General features: G+C 49.3%; 1 protein-coding gene across 1 annotated transcript; it reads left to right on the top strand.

Moving 5' to 3' along the window:
• Positions 1–1,489: 1,489 nt before the first annotated feature.
• Positions 1,490–22,184, top strand: DOLPP1 (dolichyldiphosphatase 1). Its single transcript, XM_038746019.1, has 8 exons — positions 1,490–1,571; positions 16,153–16,253; positions 16,619–16,703; positions 16,865–16,964; positions 17,191–17,289; positions 18,097–18,225; positions 19,274–19,363; positions 21,544–22,184. The coding sequence occupies exons 1-8, from the start codon at positions 1,496–1,498 to the stop codon at positions 21,578–21,580; spliced, it is 717 nt and encodes a 238-aa protein (XP_038601947.1). The 5' UTR covers positions 1,490–1,495; the 3' UTR covers positions 21,581–22,184.
• Positions 22,185–27,070: the final 4,886 nt, after the last annotated feature.

Raw genomic sequence — 27,070 nt, 5'->3', positions numbered from 1 at the left:
TACGATTGATTGATTGATTGATTGATTGACCTCTGACTCCCAAGCCTGGGCTCTTTCCACTAAGCCACGATTGCTTCTCTATACCGCAAATATACAACAAATGCCGCAATTATTATTATTATTATTATCATTTGGGGGGCTGGAAGAGAGCAACCGCAAACTTCTAGACTCTGTTGGGTCTCTGTGTGTTGCCAACTTGGACTTCCCGAGCGCTTAGTACAGTGCTCTGCACACAGTAAGCGCTCAATAAATACGATGGAATGAAGTGACTTGCCCAATCTCCTCCTCCTAGACTGTGAGCCCAGTGTTGGGTAGGGACCGTCTCTCTATGTTGCCAACTTGGACTTCCCAAGCGCTTAGTCCTGTGCTCTGCCCACAGTCAGCGCTAAATCAATACGATTGATTGATTGGAGGCGGGATTAGAACCCACGACCTCTGACTCCCAAGCCCGGGCTCTTTCCACTAAGCCACGATTGCTTCTCTATACCGCAAATATACAACAAATGCCGCAATTATTATTATTATTATTATTATTTGGGGGGCTGGAAGAGAGCAACCGCAAACTTCTAGACTCTGTTGGGTCTCTGTGTGTTGCCAACTTGGACTTCCCGAGCGCTTAGTACAGTGCTCTGCACACAGTAAGCGCTCAATAAATACGATGGAATGAAGTGACTTGCCCAATCTCCTCCTCCTAGACTGTGAGCCCAGTGTTGGGTAGGGACCGTCTCTCTATGTTGCCAACTTGGACTTCCCAAGCGCTTAGTCCTGTGCTCTGCCCACAGTAAGCGCTCAATCAATACGATTGATTGATTGGAGGTGGGATTAGAACCCACGACCTCTGACTCCCAAGCCCGGGCTCTTTCCACTAAGCCACGATTGCTTCTCTATACCGCAAATATACAACAAATGCCGCAATTATTATTATTATTATTATCATTTGGGGGGCTGGAAGAGAGCAACCGCAAACTTCTAGACTCTGTTGGGTCTCTGTGTGTTGCCAACTTGGACTTCCCGAGCGCTTAGTACAGTGCTCTGCACACAGTAGGCGCTCAATAAATACGATTAAATGAATGAATGAATGAAATCGCGGGGGCAGGAGGCGGTCCCCAAACCGAAGCTCCCACCAAACTATAACACGCCCCCCTGCCTGCAAGATGATTGGACGGTTCTGCCCACCCCGCTTGCCAAGCTTCCCTTTTGATTGGTGGAGCTGCCCCCCAGCGGGGGGCAACAACCCCCCGCCGCCCTGATTGGCCAGCGCCCTACCTGGGCTCGCTCCTGATTGGCCGGCAACCCCGCCGGCTCGCAGACGCCACGCCATCGGCCCCCTGATTGGTCGCTTCGGCGAGCCTCGCGCCTTCCACCGTGATTGGCCGCGCCGCTACCTGCAGCGGCCGCCTATTGGGCGCCGCCGGCCGGCCCGGCGTGATAGGCCGGAGCCACCGCCCCTCTCGCCGCTGATTGGCTGCTGGGCGAAGCCCGGTCTCCGGGTAAGATGGCAGCGGACGGACAGTGCTCGCTCCCTGCTTCATGGCGGCCCGTCTCCCTGACCCACGTCGAATATCCCGCAGGTAAAACGCGGTCCCGACGAAGGGGGAATCTCCCCCAACTTCCTTCCCAACGGGATCGGCCGCTCCCACCCGGGGGAGGGGGAGCCGGGAATGGTTTGGAGGGGGGGGGCGGGCAAATAATGAGCCATTCCAACACCCTCCCGCGCATGCGCACTGGCCGGCGGCTGAGCGCCGCTGAAGTGCGAAGCGGCTCCCGCGCATGCGCAAAGTGCGCCCCCGTGAGGCGGCTTCGTGTACGGCGCGGGCTGGGGAAGGCGAAGGCGTGGTTGAGCCTCTCCTCACAGGGAATAATCATAATGATGGCCTTTATTAAGCGCTTACTACGTGCACAGCACTGTTCTGAGCGCCGAATGATAATAATAAGGATGGTATTTAAGTGCTTACTATAATAATAATCATTTTGGCATCTGTTAAGGGCTTCTAGACTGAGCCCACTGTTGGGTAGGGACCGTCTCTATATGTTGCCAACTTGTAATAATGGCATTTATTAAGCGCTTACTACGTGCACAGCACTGTTCTGAGCGCTGAATGATAATAATAAGGATGGTATTTAAGTGCTTACTATAATAATAATCATTTTGGCATCTGTTAAGGGCTTCTAGACTGAGCCCACTGTTGGGTAGGGACCGTCCCTATATGTTGCCAACTTGTAATAATGGCATTTATTAAGCGCTTACTACGTGCACAGCACTGTTCTGAGCGCTGAATGATAATAATAAGGATGGTATTTAAGTGCTTACTATAATAATAATCATTTTGGCATCTGTTAAGGGCTTCTAGACTGAGCCCACTGTTGGGTAGGGACCGTCCCTATATGTTGCCAACTTGTAATAATGGCATTTATTAAGCGCTTACTACGTGCACAGCACTGTTCTGAGCGCTGAATGATAATAATAAGGATGGTATTTAAGTGCTTACTATAATAATAATCATTTTGGCATCTGTGAAGCGCTTCTAGACTGTGGGCCCACCGTTGCGTGGGACCGTCTCTATATGTTGCCAACTTGTAATGATGGCCTTTATTAAGCGTGTACTATGTGCACAGCACTGTTCTAAGCGCTGACTGATAATAATAAGGATGGTATTTAAGTGCTTACTATAATAATAATCATTTTGGCATCTGTGAAGCGCTTCTGGACTGTGAGCCCACTGTTGGGTAGGGACCGTCTCTATATGTTGCCAACTTGTAATGATGGCATTTATTAAGCGCTTACTACGTGCACAGCACTGTTCTAAGCGCTGAATAATAATAATAAGGATGGTATTTAAGTGCTTACTATAATAATAATCATTTTGGCATCTGTGAAGCGCTTCTAGACTGCGAGCCCACCGTTGGGTAGGGACCGTCTCTATATGTTGCCAACTTGTAATGATGGCATTTATTAAGCGCTTACTATGTGCACAGCGCCATTCTAAGCGCTGACTGATAATAATAAGGATGGTATTTAAGTGCTTACTATAATAATAATAATTTTGGCATCTGTGAAGCGCTTCTAGACTGTGGGCCCACTGTTGGGTAGGGACCGTCTCTATGTGTTGCCAACTTGTAATGATGGCCTTTATTAAGCGCTTACTACGTGCACAGCACTGTTCTAAGCGCTGAATAATAATAATAAAGACGGTATTTAAGTGCTTACTATTATAATAATAATTTCAGCATCTGTTAAGCGCTTCTAGACTGTGAGCCCACCGTTGGGTAGGGACCGTCTCTATGTGTTGCCAACTTGTAATGATGGCATTTATTAAGCGCGTACTATGTGCACAGCACTGTTCTAAGCGCTGAATGATAATAATAAGGATGGTATTTAAGTACTTGCTATAATAATAATCATTTTGGCATCTGTTAAGCGCTTCTAGACTGTGGGTCCACCGTTGGGTAGGGACCGTCTCTATATGTTGCCAACTTGTAATGATGGCCTTTATTAAGCGCTTACTATGTGCACAGCACTGTTCTAAGCGCTGAATAACAATAAGGATGGTATTTAAGTGCTTACTGTAATAATAATCATTTTGGCATCTGTTAAGCGCTTCTAGACTGTGAGCCCGCCGTTGGGTAGGGACCCAACTTGTATATGTTGCCAACTTGTAATGATGGCCTTTATTAAGCGCTTACTATGTGCACAGCACTGTTCTGAGCGCTGAATGATAATAATAAGGATGGTAGTTAAGTGCTTACTACAGTAATAATAATTTTGGCATCTGTTAAGCGCTTCTAGACTGTGAGCCCACCGTTGGGTAGGGACCGTCCCTATATGTTGCCAACTTGTAATGATGGCCTTTATTAAGCGTGTACTATGTGCACAGCACTGTTCTAAGCGCTGACTGATAATAATAAGGATGGTATTTAAGTGCTTGCTATAATAATAATAATTTTGGCATCTGTTAAGGGCTTCTAGACTGTGGGCCCACTGTTGGGTAGGGACCATCTCTATGTGTTGCCAACTTGTAATGATGGCCTTTATTAAGCGCTTACTACGTGCACAGCACTGTTCTAAGTGCTGAATAATAATAATAAGGATGGTATTTAAGTGCTTGCTATAATAATAATAATTTTGGCATCTGTTAAGCGCTTCTAGACTGTGGGCCCACCGTTGGGTAGGGACCGTCTTTATATGTTGCCATCTTGTAATGATGGCATTTATTAAGCGCTTAGTACGTGCACAGCACTAAGCGCTGAATAATAATAATAAGGATGGTATTTAAGTGCTTGCTATAATAATAATAATTTTGGCATCTGTTAAGCGCTTCTAGACTGTGAGCCCACTGTTGGGTAGGGACCGTCTCTATATGTTGCCAACTTGTAATGATGGCCTTTATTAAGTGCTTACTATGTGCAAAGCACTGTTCTAAGCACTGGGGGAGATACAAGGTGACCAGGTTGTCCCATGTGGGGCTCACAGTCTTCATCCCCATTTTACAGATGAGGGAACTGAGGCCCAGAGAAGTGAAGTGACTTGCCAAAGTCACACAGCTGACAAGTGGCGGAGCTGGGATTTGAACCCATGACCTCTGACTCCAAAGCCCGGGCTCTTTCCATTGAGCCACGCTGCTTCTCGTACTTCCCAAGCGCTTAGTACAGTGCTGTGCACACAGGGAGCGCTCAATAAATACGATTGAATGAATGAAGTGCTTACTATGTGCTAAGCACTGTTCTAATAATAATAATGATACTAATGATGGCATCTATTTATTTTATTTCCCAAGCGCTTAGTCCAGTGCTCTGCACACAGTAAGCGCTCAGTAAATACGATTGAATGAATGAATGTAAAATGGGGATTGAGACTGTGAGCCCCGTGTGGGACAACCTGATTAACTTGTATCCATCCCAGCGCTTAGAACAGTGCTTGGCACATAGTAAGCGCTTAACATATTATAATATAAATATAATATAAAATATAAAATGGGGATTGAGACTGTGAGCCCCGTGTGGGATAACCTGATTACCTTGTATATCCCAGCGCTTAGAACAGTGCTTGGCACATAGTAAGCGCTTAACATAATAATAATAGAGAAGCAGCGTGGTTGAGTGGAAAGAGCCTGGGCTTTGGAGTCAGAGGTCATGGGTTCAAATCCCAGCTCCACCACTTGTCAGCTGTGTGACTTTGGGCAAGTCACTTCACTTCTCTGGGCCTCAGTTCCCTCATCTGTAAAATGGGGATGAAGACTGTGAGCCCCCCCGTGGGACAACCTGATCACCTTGTAACCTCCCCAGTGCTTAGAACAGTGCTTTGCACATAGTAAGCGCTTAATAAATGCCATTAAATATATATATAATATAATATATAAATATAATATAAAATATAAAATGGGGATTGAGACTGTGAGCCCCGTGTGGGACAACCTGATTACCTGGTATCTATCCCAGTGCTTAGAACAGTGCTTGGCACATAGTAAGTGCTTAACAAATAATAATAATAATAATAATAATAAATATAATATAAATTAAATATAAAATGGGGATTGAGACTGTGAGCCCCGTGTGGGACAACCTGATTACCTTGTATCTATCCCAGCGCTTAGAACAGTGCTTGGCACATAGTAAGTGCTTAACATATAATAATAATAATAAATAGAATATAAATATAATATAAAATATAAAATGGGGATTGAGACTGTGAGCCCCGTGTGGGACAACCTGATTACCTTGTATCTATCCCAGCGCTTAGAACAGTGCTTGGCACATAGTAAGCGCTTAACATAATAATAATAATAAATATAATATAAATATAATATAAAATATAAAATGGGGATTGAGACTGTGAGCCCCGTGTGGGACAACCTGATTACCTTGTATCCATCCCAGCGCTTAGAACAGTGCTTGGCACATAGTAAGTTAATAATAAATGTAATATAAATATAATATAAAATATAAAATGGGGATTGAGACTGTGAGCCCCGTGTGGGACAACCTGATTACCTTGTATCTATCCCAGCGCTTAGAACAGTGCTTGGCACATAGTAAGCGCTTAACATAATAATAATAATAATAATAATAATAATAATAAACATAATATAAATATAATATAAAATATAAAATGGGGATTGAGACTGTGAGCCCCGTGTGGGACAACCTGATTACCTCGTATCTATCCCAGCGCTTAGAACAGTGCTTGGCACATAGTAAGCGCTTAACATAATAATAATAATAATAAATATAATATAAATATAGTAAATATAAAATATAAAATGGGGATTGAGACTGTGAGCCCCGTTTGGGACAACCTGATTACCTCGTATCCATCCCAGCGCTTAGAACAGTGCTTGGCACATAGTAAGCACTTAACATAATAATAATAATAATAAATATAATATAAATATAATAAATATAAAATATAAAATGGGGATTGAGACTGTGAGCCCTGTGTGGGACAACCTGATTACCTCATATCTATCCCAGCGCTTTGAACAGTGCTTGGCACATAGTAAGCGCTTAACATAATAATAATAATAATAATAATAATAATAATAAATATAATACAAATATAATATAAAATATAAAATGGGGATTGAGACTGTGAGCCCCGTGTGGGACAACCTGATTACTTCGTATCTATCCCAGCGCTTAGAACAGTGCTTGGCACATAGTAAGCGCTTAACATAATAATAATAATAATATAGTCCCTGTCCTGCCCTGTGTTCAGTCTCAATCCCCATTTTACAGATGAGGGAAACTTGGCCTAGTGAAGTGACTTGTCCAAGGTCACACAGCAGGCAAGTTGCGCTCCTGGGAGAGGCGGCTACTCTTCCCGTCAGTTTACCTAACCCGGGAGTGCCAGACCTCGGGGCGAAGTCCCCCCTCTTGCTCCTCCCGCCCCTCCACCTGAGTCCCTGAACCTCGATGGCAAATCTCTCTAGGCTGGGCAGAGGCGGCGTCTAACTGTGGTGTTTGTTAAGCGCTTACTGTGTTCCAGGCAATCAGTCAATCAATCGTATTTATTGAGCGCTTACTGTGTGCAGAGCACTGGACTAAGTGCTTGGGAAGTCCAAGTTGGCAACATATCGAGACAGTCCCTACCCAACAGTGGGCTCACAGTCTAAAAGGGGGAGACAGAGAACAAAACCAAACATACTAACAAAATAAAATAAATAGAATAGATAGGTACAAGTAAAATAAATAGAGTAATAAATCTGTACAAACATATATACATATATACAGGTGCTGTGGGGAAGGGAAGGAGGTAAGATGGGAGGGATGGAGAGGGGGACGAGGGGGAGAGGAAGGAAGGGGCTGAGTGTGGGAAGGCCTCCTGGAGGAGGTGAGCTCTCAGTAGGGCCTTGAAGGGAGGAAGAGAGCTAGCTTGGCGGATGGGCAGAGGGAGGCCATTCCGGGCCCGGGGGAGGACGTGGTCCGGGGGTCGATGGCGGGACGGGCGAGAACGAGGCCTAACGGTGAGGCACTGTTCTGAACTCTGGAGTAGATAGAAGATAGGTACAAGAGCCCACATAAGGCCCACAGTCTTCATCCCCATTTTACAGAAGGGGGAACTGAGGCACAGAGAATCAATCAGTCGTATTCATCATCATCATCAATCGTATTTATTGAGCGCTTACTGTGTGCAGAGCACTGTACCAAGCGCTTGGGAAGTCCCAAGTTGGCAACATCTAGAGGCGGTCCCTACCCAACAGCGGGCTCACAGGCTAGAAAGTGAAGTGACCTGCCCAAAGTTACCCGGCAGACAAGTTGTGGAGCCGGATTAGAACCCATGACCTTCCGTCTCCCAGGCCCGTGCCCTGTGGCCGACTTGGACTTCCCAAGCGCTTAGTCCAGTGCTCTGCACACAGCAAGCGCTCAATAAACACGATTGAATGAATGAGTGAAGCGCTTCCTATGTGCTAAGCACTGTTCTAATAATAATAATAATACTAATGATGGCATCTATTTAGTTTCCCAAGTGCTTAGTCCAGTGCTCTGCACACAGTAAGTGCTCAATAAACACGATTGAATGAATGAATGAAGCGCTTCCTATGTGCTAAGCACTGTTCTAATAATAATAATACTCATGATGGCATCTATTTAATTTCCCAAGCGCTTAGTCCAGTGCTCTGCACACAGTAAGCGCTCAATAAACACGATTGAATGAATGAAGCGCTTACTATGAGCTAAGCACTGTTCTAATAATAATAATACTAATGATGGCATCTATTTAATTTCCCAAGCGCTTAGTCCAGTGCTCTGCACACAGCAAGCGCTCAATAAACACAATTGAATGAATGAATGAAGCGCTTACTATGAGCTAAGCACTGTTCTAATAATAATAAGAATACTAATGATGGCATCTATTTAATTTCCCAAGCGCTTAGTCCAGTGCTCTGCACACAGCAAGCGCTCAATAAACACGATTGAATGAATGAATGAAGCGCTTACTATGAGCTAAGCACTGTTCTAATAATAATAAGAATACTAATGATGGCATCTATTTAATTTCCCAAGCGCTTAGTCCAGTGCTCTGCACACAGCAAGCGCTCAATAAACACGATTGAATGAATGAATGAAGCGCTTACTATGAGCTAAGCACTGTTCTAATAATAATAAGAATACTAATGATGGCATCTATTTAATTTCCCAAACACTTAGTCCAGTGCTGTGCACACAGTAAGCGCTCAATAAACACGATTGAATGAATGAATGAAGCACTTCCTATGTGCTAAACACTGTTCTAATAATAATAATACTCATGATGGCATCTATTTAATTTCCCAAGCGCTTAGTCCAGTGCTCTGCACACAGCAAGCGCTCAATAAGCACGATTGAATGAATGAATGAAGCGCTTCCTATGTGCTAAGCACTGTTCTAATAATAATAATACTCATGATGGCATCTATTTAATTTCCCAAGCGCTTAGTCCAGTGCTCTGCACACAGTAGGCGCTCAATAAATCCAATTGAATGAATGAATGAATGTGTCTCAAAACTCAGAGACTGGGTAAGCTTTTGTTGGGTTTGGGCCCTTCCCGATCCCTGGGAAGAGGTGTGGGAATGAGCAAATAAATTTCCTCTTTCTCCCTCTGTGGAAGAGGTTAGGGTTACTAGGGGTGGAGAGAGGCCAAAGTTGGGGAGCATTTGCAAAACAAACCTGATGGTGCAATATTTGGAGTCCTGGGTACATTTATTGAGCGCTTAGTGTGTGCAGAGCACCATACTAAGCTTCTGGGAGATGATCAGATGGTCTTACCCACCCCTCTTGCCACGATTGCCTTTTAATAATAATAATGATGGCATTTATTAAGCGCTTACCATGTGCAAAGCACTGTACTAAGCGCTGGGGAGGTTACAGGGTGATCAGGTTGTCCCACGGGGGGCTCACAGTCTTCATCCCCATTTTCCAGATGAGGGAACTGAGGCCCAGAGAAATGAAGTGACTTGCCCAAAGTCACACAGCTGGCGATTGGCGGAGCCGGGATTTGAACCCATGACCTCTGACTCCAGAGCCCGGGCTTTTTCCACTGAGCCCCGCAGCGTGACCTAGTGGATTCTTTCATTGATTCAATCGTACGTATTGAGCGCTTACTGTGTGCAGAGCACTGTACTAAGCGCTTGGGAAGTCCAAGCCGGCAATACATAGAGACGGTCCCTACCCAACAACAGGCTCGCAGTCTAGAAGGGGGAGACGGACAACAAAACCAAACGTGTAGTCAGGTGTCAAAATCGTCAGAACAAATAGATATCCCGTCTCTATATGTTGCCGACTTGTACTTCCCAAGCGCTTAGTACAGTGCTCCGCACACAGGAAGCGCTCAATAAATGCGATTGAATGAATGAATGAATGAACGAATATCTGTGAGCCCACTGTTGGGTAGGGACTGTCTCTAGATGTTGCCAACTTGGACTTCCCAAGCGCTTAGTACAGTGCTCTGCACACAGGAAGCGCTCAATAAATGCGATTGAATGAATGAATGAATGAATGAATATCTGTGAGCCCACTGTTGGGTAGGGACTGTCTCTCTATGTTGCCAACTTGTACTTCCCAAGCGCTTAGTACAGTGCTCTGCACACGTAAGCGCTCAATAAATACAATTGAATGAATGAATGATTGAATGAATGAATGAATGAATGAATATCCACATAGAGATGTCCTGTAGGGAGGACGAAGAAACTTGTGACTGCAGAGGAGAAAAGTGGGAATGGAGAGGTAGATTTTTAGACCAAGACTTGGGATTCAGAAGGACGGGGCTCTAATCCCGGCTCCGCCACTTGTCTGCCGTGTGACCTTGGGCTAGTCACTTCCCTGGGCCTCAGTTTACCTCATCTGTGAAATGGGGATGAAGACTGAACCTCACGAGGGACAGGGACTGTGGCCAACCCCAGTACCTGGCACATAGTAAGCACGTAACCAATTACAGCAAAAAAAAACCCCCCAAAACAGGATGCTTGAAGTTGACTCTGCAGATAGTAGCTTGCAGGAGAGCGCTCTGCCAAGATGGTGCCCTCTTTGCTCCTCCCTTGTTGCACCCCAATCCATCAGTGGTATTTATTGAGCACCTACTATGTTCAGAGCACTGTACTAATCGCTTGGGCCAGCACAATGCAACAGAGACCGTGAGCCCGTTGTTTGGTAGGGACCGTCTCTAGATGTTGCCAATTTGGACTTCTCGAGCACTTAGTACAGTGCTCTGCACACAGTAAGTGCTCAGTAAATACGATTGAATGAGTGAGTGAACTAACAGACACGTTCCCAGCTCTTAAGTAGCTCAGTGTGGCGGAGGGGCACAGAATCCCACGTCCTGGAGGGACGGATCAGTCATATTTATTGAGTGTTTACAATCAATCAATCGTATTTATTGATATTTAAGGCCCTACTGAGAGCTCACCTCCTCCAGGAGGCCTTCCCAGACTAAGCCCCTTCCTTCCTCTCCCCCTTGTCCCCCTCTCCATCCCCCCCCCATCTTACCTCCTTCCCTTCCCCACAGCACCTGTATATATGGATATATGTTTGTACATATGTATTACTCTATTTTACTTGTACATATCTATTCAATTTATTTTATTTTGTTAGTATGTTTGGTTTTGTTCTCTGTCTCCCCCTTTTAGACTGTGAGCCCACTGTTGGGTAGGGACTGTCTCTATATGTTCCCAACTTGTACTTCCCAAGCGCTTAGTACAGTGCTCTGCACACAGTAAGCGCTCAATAAATACCATTGATTGATTTATTGAGCGCTTACTGTGTGCAGAGCACTGTGCTAAGCGCTTGGGAAGTACAAGTTGGCAACATATAGAGACGGTCCCAACGTGCAGAGCACCGTGCTTAGTGCCTGGGAGAGGGCGAGGCAGCAGAGTTAGGAGCCACCTTCCCTGCCCACAGCGAGTTTACGGTTTTTCATTCATTCAATCATATTTATTAAGCGTGTACTGTGTGCAGAGCACTGTACTAAGTGCTTGGGAAGTACAAATCGGCAACATAGAGGCGGTCCCTACCCAACAACAGGCTCACAGTCTAGAAGGGGGAGACAGACAACAAAACAAGTAGACAGGTGTCTGTACCATCAGAATAAATAGAATTATAGCTATGTGCACATCATTAATAAAATAAATAGAGTAATAAATATGTACATATATCCACAAGTGCTGTGGGGAGGGGAAGGAGGTATGACAAGCGCTTAGTACAGTGCTCTGCACAAAGTAAGCGCTCAATAAATACGATTGATGAGTAGAGGCGATGGGGAGGGGAGGAGGAGCAGAGGAAAAGAGTGAGCCCACTGTTGGGTAGGGACCGTCTCTATATGTTGCCAACTTGTTCTTCCCAAGCGCTTAGTACAGTGCTCTGCACACAGTAAGCGCTCAACAAATACGATTGAATGAATGAGAGGGACAGTTGGAAGACACGTTCACTGCCCACAAGGAGCTTAATATTAGTAATAATAATAAGTGATATTTGTTAAGCAGGAGTAGTAATAGTATTCATTAAGGCTCTACTGTGTGCAGAGCAATCTGGCGATCAGTATTTATTGAGCACTTTGTGCAGAGCATTGTACTAAGTGCTTAGGAGAGGGTACTGCCACAGCATTATAGGCACTTTCCCTGCCCACAATGAGCTTACAGTCTAGAGAGGACTCTATTATGTTGCCAGCTTGTACTTCCCAAGCGCTTAGTACAGTGCTCTGCACACAGTAAGCGCTCAATAAATACGATTGATTGATTATTAGCCCTTTGTGCCAAGCCCGGGGCTTAAGCTCTGGGGTAGAGACAAGAAAATCAGGGCAGACACACCCGCTGTGCCACCCGGGGCTCACAGGGGCGGAAGAACAGGTATTGAAGCTCTCTCCAGGCTGTAAGCTCCCTGTGGGCAGGTTCTCAGTATAGCCCGCTGCCGTGTGGGAGGAAGCCAGCCGGGCTTCCGCCTCTCTTCAATCAATCAATCAATCAATCAATTGTATTTATTGAGCGCTTACTGTGTGCAGAGCGCTGTACTAAGCGACTAGAGACGGTCCCTACCCAACAGTGGGCTCACAGTCTAGAAGGGGGAGACAGAACAAAACAAAGCATATTAACAAAATAAAATAAATAGAATAGATATGTACAAGTAAAATAAATAGAGTAATAAATACATACAAACGTCCAAGTTGGCAACATATAGAGACGGTCCCTACTCAACAGTGGGCTCACAGTCTAGAAGGGGGAGACAGAGAACAAAACAAATCGTATTAACAAAATAAAATAGAATAGATATGTACAAATAAAATAAGTAGAGTAATAAATCTGTACAAACATATATACATATATACAGGTGCCGTGGGGAAGGGAAGGAGGTAAGGCGGGGGGGATGGGGAGGGGGAGGAGGGGGAGAGCAAGGAGGGGTCTCAGTGTGGGAAGGCCTCCTGGAGGAGGTGAGCTCTCAGTAGGGCTTTGAAGGGAGGAATCACTCGTATTTATTGAGCGCTTACTGTGTGCAGAGCACTGTACTAAGCGCTTGGGAAGTCCAAGTTGGCAACGTATAGAGACGGTCCCTACCCAACAGTGGGCTCACAGTCTAGAAGGGGGAGACAGAGAACAAAACCAAACGTACTAACGAAATAAAATAAGTAGAATAGATATGTACAAGTAAAATAAATAAATAGAGTAATAAATCCGTACCAACATATATACGGGTGCTGTGGGGAAGGGAAGGAGGTAAGATGGGGGGGATGGGGAGGGGGAGGAGGGGGAGAGGAAGGAGGGGGCTCAGTCTGGGAAGGCCTCCTGGAGGAGCTGAGCTCTCAGTAGGGTCTTGAAGGGAGGAATCAATCAATCGTATTTATTGAGCGCTTACTGTGTGCAGAGCACTGTAGTAAGCGCTTGGGTAGTACACGCTGGCAACATCTAGAGACGGTCCCTACCCAATAGTGGGCTCACAATCTAGAAGGGGGAGACAGAGAACAAAACAAATGATATTAACAAAATAAAATAAATAGAATAGATATGTACAAGTAAAATAAATAAATAGAGTAATAAATCCGTACAAACATATACATATATCCAGGTGCTGTGGGGAAGGGAAGGAGGTAAGGCGGGGGAGGAGGGGGAGAGGAAGGAGGGGGCTCAGTGTGGGAAGGCCTCCTGGAGGAGGTGAACTCTCAGTAGGGCCTTGAAGGGAGGACTCAATCAATCAATCGTATTTATTGAGTGCTGTGTGCAGAGCACTGTACTAAGCGCTTGGGAAGTACAAGTTGGCAACGTATAGAGACGGTCCCTAATAATAATAATGATAATAATAATGGCATTTATTAAGCACTTACTCTATGCAAAGCACTGTTCTAAGCGCTGGGGAGGTTACCCAATTACCCAACAGTGAGAAGCAGCGTGGCTCAGTGGAAAGAGCACGGGCTTTGGAGTCAGAGGTCATGGGTTCGAATCCCGGCTCCACCACAGGTCTGCTCTGTGACCTTGGGCAAGTCACTTAACTTCTCTGAGCCTCAGTTCCCTCATCTGTAAAAATGGGGATTAAGACCGGGAGCCCCCCGTGGGACAACTTGATGACATTGAATCCCCCCAGCGCTTAGAACAGTGCTTGGCACATAGTAAGCGCTTAACAAATGCCATCATTATTAACAGTGGGCTCACAGTCTAGAAGGGAAGAGAGCTAGCTTGGCGGATGTGGGGAGGGAGGGCATGCCAGGCCAGGGGGAGGGCGTGGGCCGTCTTCCAATCTGGGAGGCCGCTCCTTAGCTTTGAGCCTGGCTCACCCGGTCCCAGGTGCGGGCTTCCGCTAGCGCTCCCGAGCACGCTCTGCCCGAAGGCCGTTGCCTGGTTCTCTGCCGTGTTGATATCGCTCCTCTCAAGAGGCCTGTTTAAACTGCAGCCTTGGGTGTGTTGCCTGGGACCGGGCCGTTTGACTTCCTGGGCTTTGGGGTGGTGGAAGCAGTTGCGCTCTAAACCTTGACGGTTTTCTCTACCCAATCCAGCGCACAGTAAAAAAAACGATTGCTGGATTTCTTCGGCAGACACTCCCTAACTCACTGACCTCTCGGAGCAGGTGCCAGGCACTCCCTAGGGCTGCCAACGGCCCCACCTCACCACGGTTTGTTCTTCTGTTGTCTCAGCAGAGACGTGAATTGGCCAATTGTACTTTCCAAGCACTTAATACAGTAAGGCGCTCAATCGATACAATTGAATGAAGGAGGGGATAACCCTGGGCTGAGTTGCGGTGCAGAGGGAGTGGGTAATGATAATAATGATAATAAAGAGGGCATTTATTAAGCACTTACTATGTGCAAAGCACTGGAGGGCTGTGAGCCCACTGTTGGGTAGGGACTGTCTCTATATGTTGCCATTTTGTACTTCCCAAGCGCTTAGTACAGTGCTCTGCACATAGTAAGCGCTCAATAAATACGATTGATGATGATGATGATGGAGGGAGGGCATTCCAGGCCAGACGCAGGATGTGGGCACAGTGAGAAGGTTAGCATCGGAGGCGTGAAGTATGCGGCCTGGGTTGTAGGAGGAGACGAGAGAGGTGAGGTAGGAGGGGGCAAGGTGATGAAGTGCTTTAAAGCCTGTGGTGAGGAGTTTTTGTTTGATACTGAAGAATTTTAGTAAGTGCTCCGCTGTGCGGCCTTGGGTGGGCCACTTTTCTCTGTGCCTTTGTCGCCTCATCTTTCAAATGGGGATTAAGGCTGGGAGACGTATGTGGGACAGGGACTGTGTCCATTCTGATGATCTTTTATCCACCTCAGTGCTTAGTTCAGTGCCTGGTACAGAGTAAGCATTTAACAAATACCATAAAGAGTGATTACTCTGTGACAGGCACTGTACTAAGTGCTTGGGTAAATAGAAACTCGTTCATTCAATCGTATTTATTGAGCGCTTACTGTGTGCAGTCTTTTAGACTGTGAGCCCACTGTTGGGTAGGGACTGTCTCTATATGTTGCCAACTTGTACTTCCCAAGCGCTTAGTCCAGTGCTCTGCACACAGTAAGCGCTCAATAAATGCGATTGATTGCAGAGCACTGTACTAAGCACTTGGGAAGGACAATTTGGGAACATATAGACACGGTCCCTAGCCAACAGTGGGCTCACAGTCTAGAGGGGGGAGACAGAGAACAAAACATATTAACAAAATAAAATAAGTAGAATAAATATGTACAAGTAAAATAAATAGAGTAATAAATCTGTACAAACATATATACAGGTGCTCTGGGGAAGGGAAGGAGGTAAGGTGGGGGGGATGGAGAGGGGGAGGAGGGGAAGAGGAAAGGTTGGACACAGTCCCTGTCCCACATAAGGCTCATAGTCTTAATCCCATTTTTCAGATGAGGTAGCTGAGGCCCAGAGAAGTGAAGTGACTTGCCCAAGGTCACGTAACAGACAAGTGGCAGAGCTGGGATTAGACTGCGGGTCCCCTGATTCCCAGGCCCGTGTCCTATCCACTAGGCCATCCTGTTTCTGAGCCAGCCTGATCCCTTTCCTAGGCTGGTTGCGTAGAATCGTCATTCCGCAATTCCCTTTCCTGGAGCTGAGTGACCCAGGAAGCCTTCCCGCCTCGGAGGCTCCTGCTTGAGGCGGGCGCCCTGCCCAGGAATCCAACCCCCTCAGGAAGCCGGCTGGGTGGTTCGGCCCCCTTATCTTGCCAGCCCGGCGGGACGGCTCACACTCTGGACTTGTTTCCCAGGCGACCTCTCCGGCCAGCTCCTCGCCTGCCTGAGCCTCAGCCCCATCTTCATCATCGTCGGCTTTGTGACGCTCATCATATTCAAGAGGGAGCTCCACACGGTGAGTCCGCCGGCCGCCTCCAGGCCCTCCCGCCGGGCTCTCCTCCGGCCGTGCCCTTGCTGGGGTCCCCTGCCCGTTGGCGTGATTCAGGGAGGGGGGCTAGAGCTGGCACCTGTCCTGTCGGGGCACGGCGTGGGATGTGGGTAGCTCGCAGCTTTTTTAATTGCCTCAGAGAAAGCTGGAGTCCTTTCTCCCTGGATTGGGGCTATGTGGCGTGGTTTGTCTCAGAGCATCCCTTGATGAGAGACCCCGGGCCCCCGGAAATAATCCGCTAACCCACTGTGTTCCTGGGGCCACCCAAGGGAGGAAAAGAAGCCGGGGGTGTCAGGAGGGATCACGTGATTGCAGTTCCTCTTCTCCTGCAGATTTCTTTCCTGGGAGGACTGGCCTTGAACGAGGGGGTCAACTGGCTAATAAAGAACATTATCCGGGATCCCCGGCCCTGCGGAGGTACGATGACGTTGCCCGTGAGAAGGGCGAGGTTGGGGACGCTGAGCCGAGGGAGAACCGAGGCGGGCCGACGTCGTTACGGCCCGAGGAGGGGCGGCTGGGAGGTCGGGGAAGTCGCCGTGCTGTGTTTCTTACTCCTGGCCTCCTCTTCTCTCTGCCAGGGGCCCACTTGACGGTGGCCACGAAATACGGGATGCCTTCCAGCCATGCCCAGTTCATGTGGTTCTTCTCAGTGTACTCCTTCCTGTTCCTCTATTTAAGGTGACGCGCCTGTCTCGGTGGGGTGTGGCTGCTTCCCCTCCTGAGTTTTCCGGTCGGGGTCACCTCTAACCTCCGAATCCGGGCGTTGATCCCGCTGATCCGGCTCCTCTTGGAATGGCGGTGTCGGTCTCGGTCTCCAGCGGGCCCTCTGGGGGCGGAAGATTGGGATGAATCCGCCTGGTCCCTGCTCCACCCTTGACCTTTCCCCTCTGCCCTCCCTCCCCAGAATGCACCAAACGAACAACGCCAGGTTCCTAGACCTGTTGTGGAGACACGTGCTCTCCCTGTGCCTCGTGACCGTAGCCCTTCTTGTCTCTTACAGTAGGTATGGAGTTGCGCTTTCTTTTCCTCTCTCCCCAGTCCTGTCCCCTCAGCTCGGAGGCCCTCTGCCCGAACCGAACTGGGCCTGTGTTCCTGGCTCCCCGCCACTTCCCAGAACTCGTTAGGCTGGCCAGAACCTCTGGGCCTCCTTCACATGACCCCAGAAAACCGGAGGCCCTCAGCTCAGATTCGGCTTCCGGAGATGCAGAGGCCCCCACTGGGGCTGGCGGGACCTCATCTTGGGATCAGCGGGGAAGGAGGTTAGCGGGGCTTATGCTGAGGGTCCCGTTTCTCCTGCTTGGAGGGACATGGAAGCGGTTCCTGCTTGGCCTTGGGGTCACTCTTTCCTTCCCCCCAGCCCAGAGTTAATGTCTGAGTGCTCCCGACCGATTTTCAGCTGGGATCCACCGGCTTAGGGAGGAGGCCGAGATGGGGCCTGAGCGCCAGGCTCAGACAAGGCTCCCGTGTGTGCCAAGAACCCAGCTGGAGCCAACGTGGAGCTGCCCCTGCCCCTCCTGGGTCAGAGAGACTTGGCCTGTCTGCTCAGAGGACCCCTTCCTGATCAGAGGCCGGGGTAGGGGTCAGCACCAGGCTCCCCAAAAGCTGCAGTGAGCCACCCAGGAGAATACAGATGCCTACTTTCGCCCTAGTCTCTTTCCTTTGCTTCAAAATGGGGTTAGGTCTGGCAACTCTTGTCCACTTGGGAGGTCAAGGGTTGTTCGATCTCTTATTTTTGAAATCTTGGGTCCTGATGGAAGCCTGTACTTGTACATTTATATATATCCTGCTCCTCTCCCTTTCTCTGCCCAAGGGTGTATCTGCTGTACCACACTTGGAGCCAGGTGCTCTACGGAGGGATTGCAGGAAGCGTCATGGCTGTCGCCTGGTTTGCCTTCACACAAGAGATCCTCACACCACTGTTCCCCAGGATAGCAGCCTGGTAATCTCCTGGTTCTCTTTCCCTTCTCTTCACCCGCCCCATCGTTCAATCAAGCCGTTGTATTTTGTGTATGGTATTTAAGCTCTTACTGTGTTCCAGGCAAAGTACAGAGCGCTGGAGTAGACACAAGCTAATCAGATTGGACGCAGTCCATGTCCCACGTGGGACTCACAGTCTTCATCCCCATTTTACAGATGAAGTGACTTGCCCAAGGCCACCCAGCAGTCAAACGGCAGAGCCGGGACTAGAACCTAGTCCTTCTGAATCCCAGGCCCGGGCCCTGTCCACCAGGCCCTGCTGCTTCTCCTACCGAGCCCTCACTGTGTGCAGACCACTGTACTAAGCGCTTGGGAGAGTACAATATAACAGAATTGGTCGACACGGTCCCTGCCCACAAGGAGTTTGTCCTACAGGAGCCGAGGGTTGCTTCCTTCATCTTTATGCTGCCCTGTGCTGTGGAGACTTGCTCTCTACCTCTGGGGTCTTTGGATCCCCTCGGAGTCACCCAAAGTCCCCAGTCTGGGACAAAGCCAGGATTCTTGTTTTTATTCAGTTTCCTCCGCTCCCTAACAATGTCTAGCCCCGAACTGTGCCAACAAACACTGCTTGTTCTGTGCTTTGGGCTGCCCTGAAGCCCTTTTTTCCCAGGTCTTCCAAGTGATCTCCAAACAGAAAGGATCTGGCTGCCCAGGTGTTTATTTTAGAGCCTATGTTGGGAGACTTTGTTCCCAGCTCCCTCCCGCCCTCCTCACAAACAGCCGTCGGGCGTGGGCGGGCGGGCTTGGACTCAGTTGCCAGTTGCTCAAGAGCCAGGCTGTCGTGGGGGCAGAGGACGAACCGCCATCCTCTGCAGGCAGCTCTGGTCCCAGGAAACAGGGGACGGGGTATCGAGAGAGACTTCAGGGTGACATCAGCGGGGACCGACTGGTCACGGAAAATGAGCCGTACTGGGGGGCTTTGGGAGTATGTGAGGGTGGGAGAACGGAAACTCACTCCACCTCTCACTGTGTCGTGTCCTTGTCTCTTCTGATTTTGGCGGTCTCTCTAGGCCTATATCAGAGTTCTTCTTAATCCGGGACACCAGCCTCATCCCCAATGTCCTGTGGTTCGAGTACACAGTCACCAGAGCAGAGGCCAGGTGAGTTGCGGGGAGAGAGGGGGCGTTAAGGTAGTGTCTTGACTCCCGGGAGAGCTCACTGAACCCCTGCTGCCGTCCCCACCCCCGAGCCCAGATCCTAACATCCTGGTCGCTCACAAATATCAAGCATTTAGTACAGTGCTTTGCACACAGTAAGCGCCCAATTAATACAGTTGAATGAAGGAGTCTCCTCCCCACCACCCCCTCAGGGAGGATCGTGAGCCGGGACAGTTCCTCCAATTTCCAGGTGCGTCTGCTGATCCTTCAGCTCCCTAACTCTGTTGGAACCCCCTAAGGGAGATGCTCTGCACATAGTAAGCACTCAATAAATACGATTGATGATGATGATCCTCTTGGGAGCCTCTCACAGCTCTGGGAAGGGAGCAGTTGAGAACCGAGGCCCGAAGTGGCCCCGAGGCTGGGCCTCTCACCTGACTTCCTCTCAAGGTTGAGGGGAGCAGGCTCCAGCGAGGGTCAGGGTGCCGTGATTTGTCCGATCCCTTCATACCAGCGTCAGAAGGCTATCTCACCGAAGCATGAGGGTGTTGGCATTTCCAGTGCCCAGCGGATGGTCATCGTGGAGTCTGTTACCCCGGGAAGTGGGGCCGGTCAAAGGTATCAGAAGGTTTAAGACAACTGGATTCAGTCAATCAAAAGTATTTATGGAGCGCTTACTCTGTGCAGAGCACTGTAATAATACGATTGATAATGTAATACGACTGAAAGAATGAATAATAAGCGCCCGGGAAAGTACAACTGAATTAACAGACCCATTCCCTGCCCGTAACGAGCGTACAATTCAAGTGAGAGGTTTTTAATGAGGTATCAGAGGGGAAGTTGGAGGTGCTAAAATGGACGGTCCCTCACCGTGAGGATGGGGGTGGCCAGGAGGACAGCTGGCCCAGGGGTCTTCCGAGTGGACTGGAGCCCCCGGGGGAGACGGAACAGCAGACTCTGTGGACTTTGGGTCTCCTCTAAGCTGCGTTGGTGGGGATTGGCGCAAGTGAAGGCTTCACTCCCTTCCCTCTGAGGGAGACGAGACCTACGGGAGGAGGAGGCGGCTGGAGGGAGGAAATGGAGCGAGGAGGGTTGAGGCAGAACATTGGAGGAGACGCTTTGGGGTCCCGCGAAGGGATTCCGCGCTCGCAGACAAGGGAATTGCAAAAGCAGATTGGAGAGGAAATGGGCTGTGCCGCGTGGGCTGGCGGCTGGCTCTGGAAGCGTGTCTAGTGCATCGTGGCCTAAATTGTAATAACAAGCTAAACTGGTAAAGTCTGAGATCTGTTAGAAAAGGGGATTTGAGGAAGAAAGTCCCATTAGCCGTGGAAAGCGCACAGCTGGCCAGGCGGGGAGTGTTCCAGACCAGCTCGGGTTGGGATGAATTTGGTAAGTGGAGGAAGTGGATTTGGTTTCTGAGAGAAGTGGCCACCCTGACTGAGGATGGGCCCCGAGGGGCCTGGGGTCAAGGTTCACCCCCTCCTGCCTGGGCCTGGCCTGGCCAGGGCTGCCTGGCGCATGGTGTTGCGAGGGTGGTTCCGAGAGTGGCCGTCCTCCACGTTTCACCCTGGCTTCCCTGGACCCAACTGTAATAGTAGTAATAATAATAATAATAATGGCATTTATTAAGCACTTACTATGTGCAAAGCACTGTTCTAAGTTCTGGGGAGGTAACGAGGTGATCAGGTTGTCCCACAGGGCGTTCACAGTCTTCATCCCCATTTTACCGGTGAGGTCACTGAGGCCCAGAGAAATTAAGTGACTTGCCCAAAGTCACACAGCTGACAATTGGCAGAGCCGGGATTTGAAGCCATGACCTCTGACTCCAAAGCCCGGGCTCTTTCCACTGAGCCACGCTGCTTCTCAACGTTATTAATAATGGTGCTTGTTGAGCGCTTACTATGTGACAGGCACTGTTCTGAGCGCTAGGGTAATCGAGTTGGACACAGTCCCTGGCCCACATGGAGTTTACCATCCAAGTAGAAGGGAGTAGGGTTTAATCCCCATTTTTTTACGGATGAGGAAATCGAGGCATAGAGAAGGGAAGTTACTGGCCCAAGGTCACACAGCAGACTAGTGGTAGAGCCAGGATCGGAACCGAGGTTGTCCGATCTTCTGTCGCTGATTGATTTCCACAACCGCTCCCGCCCGCTCACCGGGTCCCCCGCCCTTTCCCGTTGCAGAAACAGACAGCGCAAACTGGGTACGAAGCTGCAGTGAGGCGTGGGCCAGGGCGGGGAAGACCACAAGGATGCGAACAGCACGATTTCACGGAGAAGGACAAGCAGAGACCTGTACAGACCTGGGAACCGAGCGGAGCCTTTTCAGCCGGGTGGGCCGGGAGGCCCAGGCGGGGGACCCTCACCCGGGAGCCGAGGGGCCCTGGCACTGGCCCCCGCCGCAGCCAAGGCGGTGGGCCAGTACCTCCCGCCGCGTGGGCGACCGCGCCGGTCGCCGAGCCGAGCCTCGGTCACCCCCAGCCCCGCACCTCGGTGGGCCCGGCGGCGGCCCGTTGTAGCTGGGGAAGGTGGGGCGGGGGGGAAACAGACAGACTTCTTTAACCTGACAGCTTGGGGACGGAGCGGAAACCAAACAGCGACAGATACCTATTTGTGTGAATTCTAGGCAGCATGAAAATATACACACTATTTATTAATATTATTATTATTTTGTAAAGTGGAACTCTGGCGGGGTTGGGGCAGGAGAGGAAGTTCAGGAGGGCGGTGATGGCAATCTCAGGACCATTTGGGAGACGTCTGTTGTATTTCAGCTGCACTTTGTAAGGATTTCAAGAAACTTATAAAATGTTCTCTACTTTAAACACTACGGAGCGGCCTGCCCCTCGTCCTCCTTCCCTGTTCCAGACGCAGATCCAGAACTAGAGGGGACCATTCTGGAGGGGGGCTGGGAGAAGAGAAAGAGCTTCGTAACTTTCTGCCCTGCCTCCCTCCCTCCATCTGTCCCTCCTTCCTCCCTGCCCTGCCGCATCAACTACCTAGGTCCCCTCCCTCAGGACCCCATTTTAAAATCCCATTTGCAAAAAATTTTTCCTGTTTCGAAGGGGATGGGAATGCCGAGGCTTCCAGTTCCCCCGCTATCCTCTCGAACCAAACTGGACTGGTTGAGTATGACCCAAGTTCAAATCACTGAACTGTTTTTTTGTGCGTGTGTGTTTGTTTTTTTATAAACATAAGTTTCCTAAGCTGCTGCTGAAGCACAACTTTGTGGTGCTTTTTTTTTTTTCTTATTTTATTTTTTAATAGAGGCAGTATCCAAAAGCCATTCCGGGTGCCAGGAAATCTGGCTTTCTTCAGGAGAGAGAGGTTGCTCCTACTTTTCCTTTTCTCCCCCTCCACCCCCCCGCCCCCTTTTATTTATCTTTTCCGAGTCGAGCCAGGTGTGAGATGGTTTTGATTTAAAAAAAACAAAAAACGGAAAAAAAGCAAAAACCAAACTTGTTTACTATTGTTTTAAAATAAAACCTCAAAAATACTGCCGGTGCAGGCTGGGACTGCAAATGGTGTCTGTGCCTGGGACTCCCGGTGGGGAGAGGAGCTGAGGTGGGGGGTAGATTGGGGGTGTTGGGGAATCTGGGGGTGTTGGGAGATGCTGATATAGGTTATGGGAGAAGAAGATTGTGGAATCTTCTCTGGAAACTTCGGGCAGTACGGTGGCCGCGCCTCTGGTGGGGTGAGATGAGGATGGAGGGGACTCTGGCCTACAAGGGATCGCTCAGGGACTGACACTCTGAGGATTTTCTCTCCAGGGCATGGGAATCTCTTCTCCGAAGGGAGCTTCTGAAACAGCTTTGCCCGAATGTGCCCTCGGATAATAATAATGATGGCATTTATTAAGCGCTTACTATGGGCCAAGCACTGTTCTAAGCGGTGGGGGGATACGAGGTAATCAGGTTGTCCCACATGGGGCTCACAGTCTTATTCATTCATTCAACCGTATTTATTGAGGGCTTACTGTGTGCAGAGCACTGTACTAAGCGCTTGGGAAGTACGAGTTGGCAACATATAGAGGCGGTCCCTACCCAACAGCGGGCTCACAGTCTAGAAGGGGGAGACAGACAACAAAACAAAACATATTAATAAAATAAATAGAATAAATATGTACAAGTAAAATAGAGTAATAAATATGTACAAAAATATATACATATATACAGGTGCTGTGGGGAGGGACAGGCGGGGGGAGGGGGAGGAGGGACTGTACTGAGCGCTGGGGTGGACACAAACAAATTGGGTTGGACACAGTCCTTGTTCCATATGGGGCTCACAGCCTCAGTTCCCATTTTACAGATGAGGTAACTGAGGCACTTGCCCATGGTCACAGAGCAGAAAAGCGGCAAAGCCAGGATTAGAACCCATGCTCTTCTGATTCCCAGGCCCCTGCTCCATCCATTTCGCCACGCTGCTTCACAATTAAGATTATGAGCCCCAAGTGGGACATGGGCTGTGTCCAACCTGATTAGCTTGTAATCCCCATTTCGCAGATGAGGGAACTGAGGCACAGAGAAGTGACTTGCCTCAGGTCACCCAGCTGACAAGTGGCGGAGTGGTGATCGATCAATCAATCAATTGTATTTATTGAGCGCTTACTGTGTGCACAGCACTGTACTAAGCGCTTGGGAAGTACAAGTTGGCGACATATAGAGACGGTCCCTACCCAACAGTGCCTGGTGTGGGTTCCCAGGGCTTGAGCTGCTGAGGGAATCCAGCCGTTCTGCTCGAGCGGAGGCCGAGAGGTTGTGTGGCGATACTCCCGTGGAGATGGAGGGCTGGTCATTCCTGGTGGAACCTTTTCCCAGCAGCTCCTGGGACGGTCCGGCTTGGGACCTGCTAATGGAGTGGGATGCTGAGGATCCCACCCCGCTTCCTCTCCTGCTGCTTTGTCTGGGCCGAAGGGCTCAGGTGGCCCCTGGCACGGTTTTCCCCAGGCTGGGCCCGGAAGAAACAAATTGGAGTTGTGGCTATTACAGGGATTAGAGAGGAGTGAAGGCAAAGGAGGAGAAGGGTGATGCAAATTTTTTAAAAGTGCCAATGGCACACCTTGGGGAAATGGGGGTTTTTCCCTGGAGCATCGGCTCAGATTCAAACCAGGAAATCCTGGACTTCTGGCTCTCGTGTGTGGCTGGTCTTCAGATTTCATTTAGATCCACTGCCTTGGGGCTCTGGCCATGAGGCCCAGGGAACCGTGTGTCTCTGGGAAAGCTGGTGGCATCGTTCTTCCCTGGGGGGAGCGTCTGTTATGCCCTGTGTCTCTCACAAACAGTACTTAATAACTGTGGTATTAAGCGATTACTATGTGCCAGGCACTGTAATTGCTGGGGTGGCTACAGGCGAATCAGATTGGACATAGTCCCTGTCTCACATGGGACACACAGTCTTACCCCCCCCCCCCCCCCCCCAGGGACTGAGGCACAGAGAAGTGGAGTGACTTTTCCAAGGTCACACAGCAGGCAAATGGCAGAGCCAGGATTAGACCCCAGGTCTTTCTGACTCCCAAACCTGTGCTCTATCCACTAGGCCTCATTGCTTCTCTGGTTCGGTACCTGGTTTGGACGGACGGGCCAAGCTGTGCAAGTAGTGAAATATTTTCCCCGTTCCGGTCGTCATTATCTCAGGCAGGGGGATGGACAAGTTGGCCCCTGGCGACCCCAAGCAGCTCAAGAATGTGAGAGTGAACCCAAGAGTGTGGGCTTGTCTTCGCCGCCTCTCTGCAGTCTTACTAGGGAGATCCATTTGGCCCCAGACCCGAACGTGAACAGTGCAAATAACAATAACTGCTATTTAAGTGCTTATTATGTCAAGCCTTGTTCTCAGCACTGGGGTAGATACAAGATCATCAGGTCCTATGTGGGGCTCCCATTGAAAGTAGGAGGAAGAACAGTTACTGAGGCCCTATTTTACAGATAAGGAAACTAAGGCAGAGAGAAGTGAAGTGAATTGCCCAAGGTTACAGAGCAGCCAACCGGCAGAGTCGGAATTAAAACCTAGGTCCTCTTGACTCCCGGCCCATGCCCTATCCACAAGGCCACGCAGCTCCATTGAGGTCCGGGCTTCTGCATCCCTCTTGACCAGATTTAACCAAACCGATCAGGAGAGGAGAGCTACTTTAGAGTCACAGGATTAGAAAGGGGCTTCCCACCCAGAAGCGATTTTCTATTCCAATCCTCCGCTTCTCGGCCGGTGCATGCCAAACCATCCGGGAGTGATGTCTGTTTTCTTTATAAACGTTCCCAAGAACGCCCTTGAGTGATCTGATCTGGGACACAATCACATTCTCCCTCCTACTTTTTCCACTCCCTTCTCCCACTCCATTCCAGGTCAGTCAGCCAACTGTATTTATTGAGTGCTTACTGTGTGCGGAGCACTCTAACTGCTGGGGACGATACAACAATAAACAGTCACAGTCCCCGCCCAAAACAAGCTTACAGTCTAGAGGGGGAGACAAGACTTTAATATAAATAAATTAGAGATGTTCCGGAAATGCTGTGGAGCTGGGAGCAAGGCAGGGCGACACAGAAAGGAGTGGGAGAAAAGGAAATGAGGGCTTAGTCAGGGAAGGCCTCTTGAAGGAGATGTGGCTTCAATAAGGCTGGGGGCGGGGAGAATAATTGTCAGGTGCAGGACGTGGGCGGCGAGATAAACGAGACCAAAGGACAGTGAGAAGGTTAGCAGTAGAGGAGCAAAGTGTGGGCTGGGTTGTAGAAGAGTAGAGAGTATGGAGTGGACAAGGTGACACAAGGACACAAGCGCTCCCGTGTAAGTCCGGTGCTCTGCGCACAAAAATCGGTTAGTAAACGCAACTGACCGACGGTCGAAATGTTTCTCCTTTTATGCCTGATGACTTCTGGAAATTCCACAAGGTTTTGCAGGAAGGTCCCGGTTAAGGTCTGAGTGGTTGAAACCTATAAGGACAGGAGAAGTCGACTGGACAGGAACGAATAAGTAGCCCCAGGCCTTCGAGTAGGGACAGCGCGTCCCTCAACCTGACTCCTTTTAAGTGTAGAAGTCCTGTTCTTATCTTGAGAGGATTGTGGATTCTGCCACAAGACAGCAAATACCAGCGAGTTGGCAGGACAAATAAGATATATGGCTGGCTCTCAGGGTGTTTGGGTAGCCAAGGAGGCCAATAACAATAATAATAATAATTAATAATGGCATTTGCTAAGCGCTTGGTCTGGGGTACGGACTGTACTAAGCGCTGCGGTAGATATAAGCAAGTCCCTGTCCCACGTGGGGCTCACAATCTCGATCCCCATTGAGGGAACTGAGGCCCAGAGAAGTGAAGTGGGTAGGGACCGTCTCTGGGTGTTGCCAACTTGTACTTCCCAAGCGCTTAGTACAGTGCTCTGCACACAGTAAGCGCTCAATAAATATGATTGAATGAATGAAGTGACTTGCGTAAGGTTACACAGCAGACAAGTGGCGGAGGCAGGATTGGAACCCACAACCACCTGACTCTCAGGCCTAGAGACAGGGCAGGGGAGTGGTGATGGGAGTTATGGCCAGGTTTTTTCAGTGAGATGGGGTGGGGGGAATCTTTACTCCAATTTCCTTTAAAATAGGGCAGGCTTCCTAGAGGAGGGAGTTTTTAGGTGACCTTGGGAGGAAAGGGATTGGGTGGAGGGGGAGCGAGACGTTTACCGGACAGTCCGAGCAGCGGCTGGGACCCAGGCATCCAGTCTTGCTACCTCTTGGC

The sequence above is a fragment of the Tachyglossus aculeatus genome, chromosome 4 (assembly GCF_015852505.1).
Source record: "Tachyglossus aculeatus isolate mTacAcu1 chromosome 4, mTacAcu1.pri, whole genome shotgun sequence".
Lineage (NCBI taxonomy): Eukaryota > Metazoa > Chordata > Mammalia > Monotremata > Tachyglossidae > Tachyglossus > Tachyglossus aculeatus.
Note: the sequence above shows the minus strand (reverse complement) of the source record. Positions and strands in the feature narration are given on the sequence as shown.

Bases quoted from the DNA above. Each gene is read 5' to 3' on its own strand.
- DOLPP1 (XM_038746019.1), top strand. From the start codon at position 1,496: ATGGCAGCGGACGGACAGTGCTCGCTCCCTGCTTCATGGCGGCCCGTC. The intron at 16,704-16,864 runs GTACGATGACGT...TCTCTCTGCCAG, and splicing joins GGATCCCCGGCCCTGCGGAG to GGGCCCACTTGACGGTGGCC. The intron at 19,364-21,543 runs GTGAGTTGCGGG...TTCCCGTTGCAG, and splicing joins GTCACCAGAGCAGAGGCCAG to AAACAGACAGCGCAAACTGG.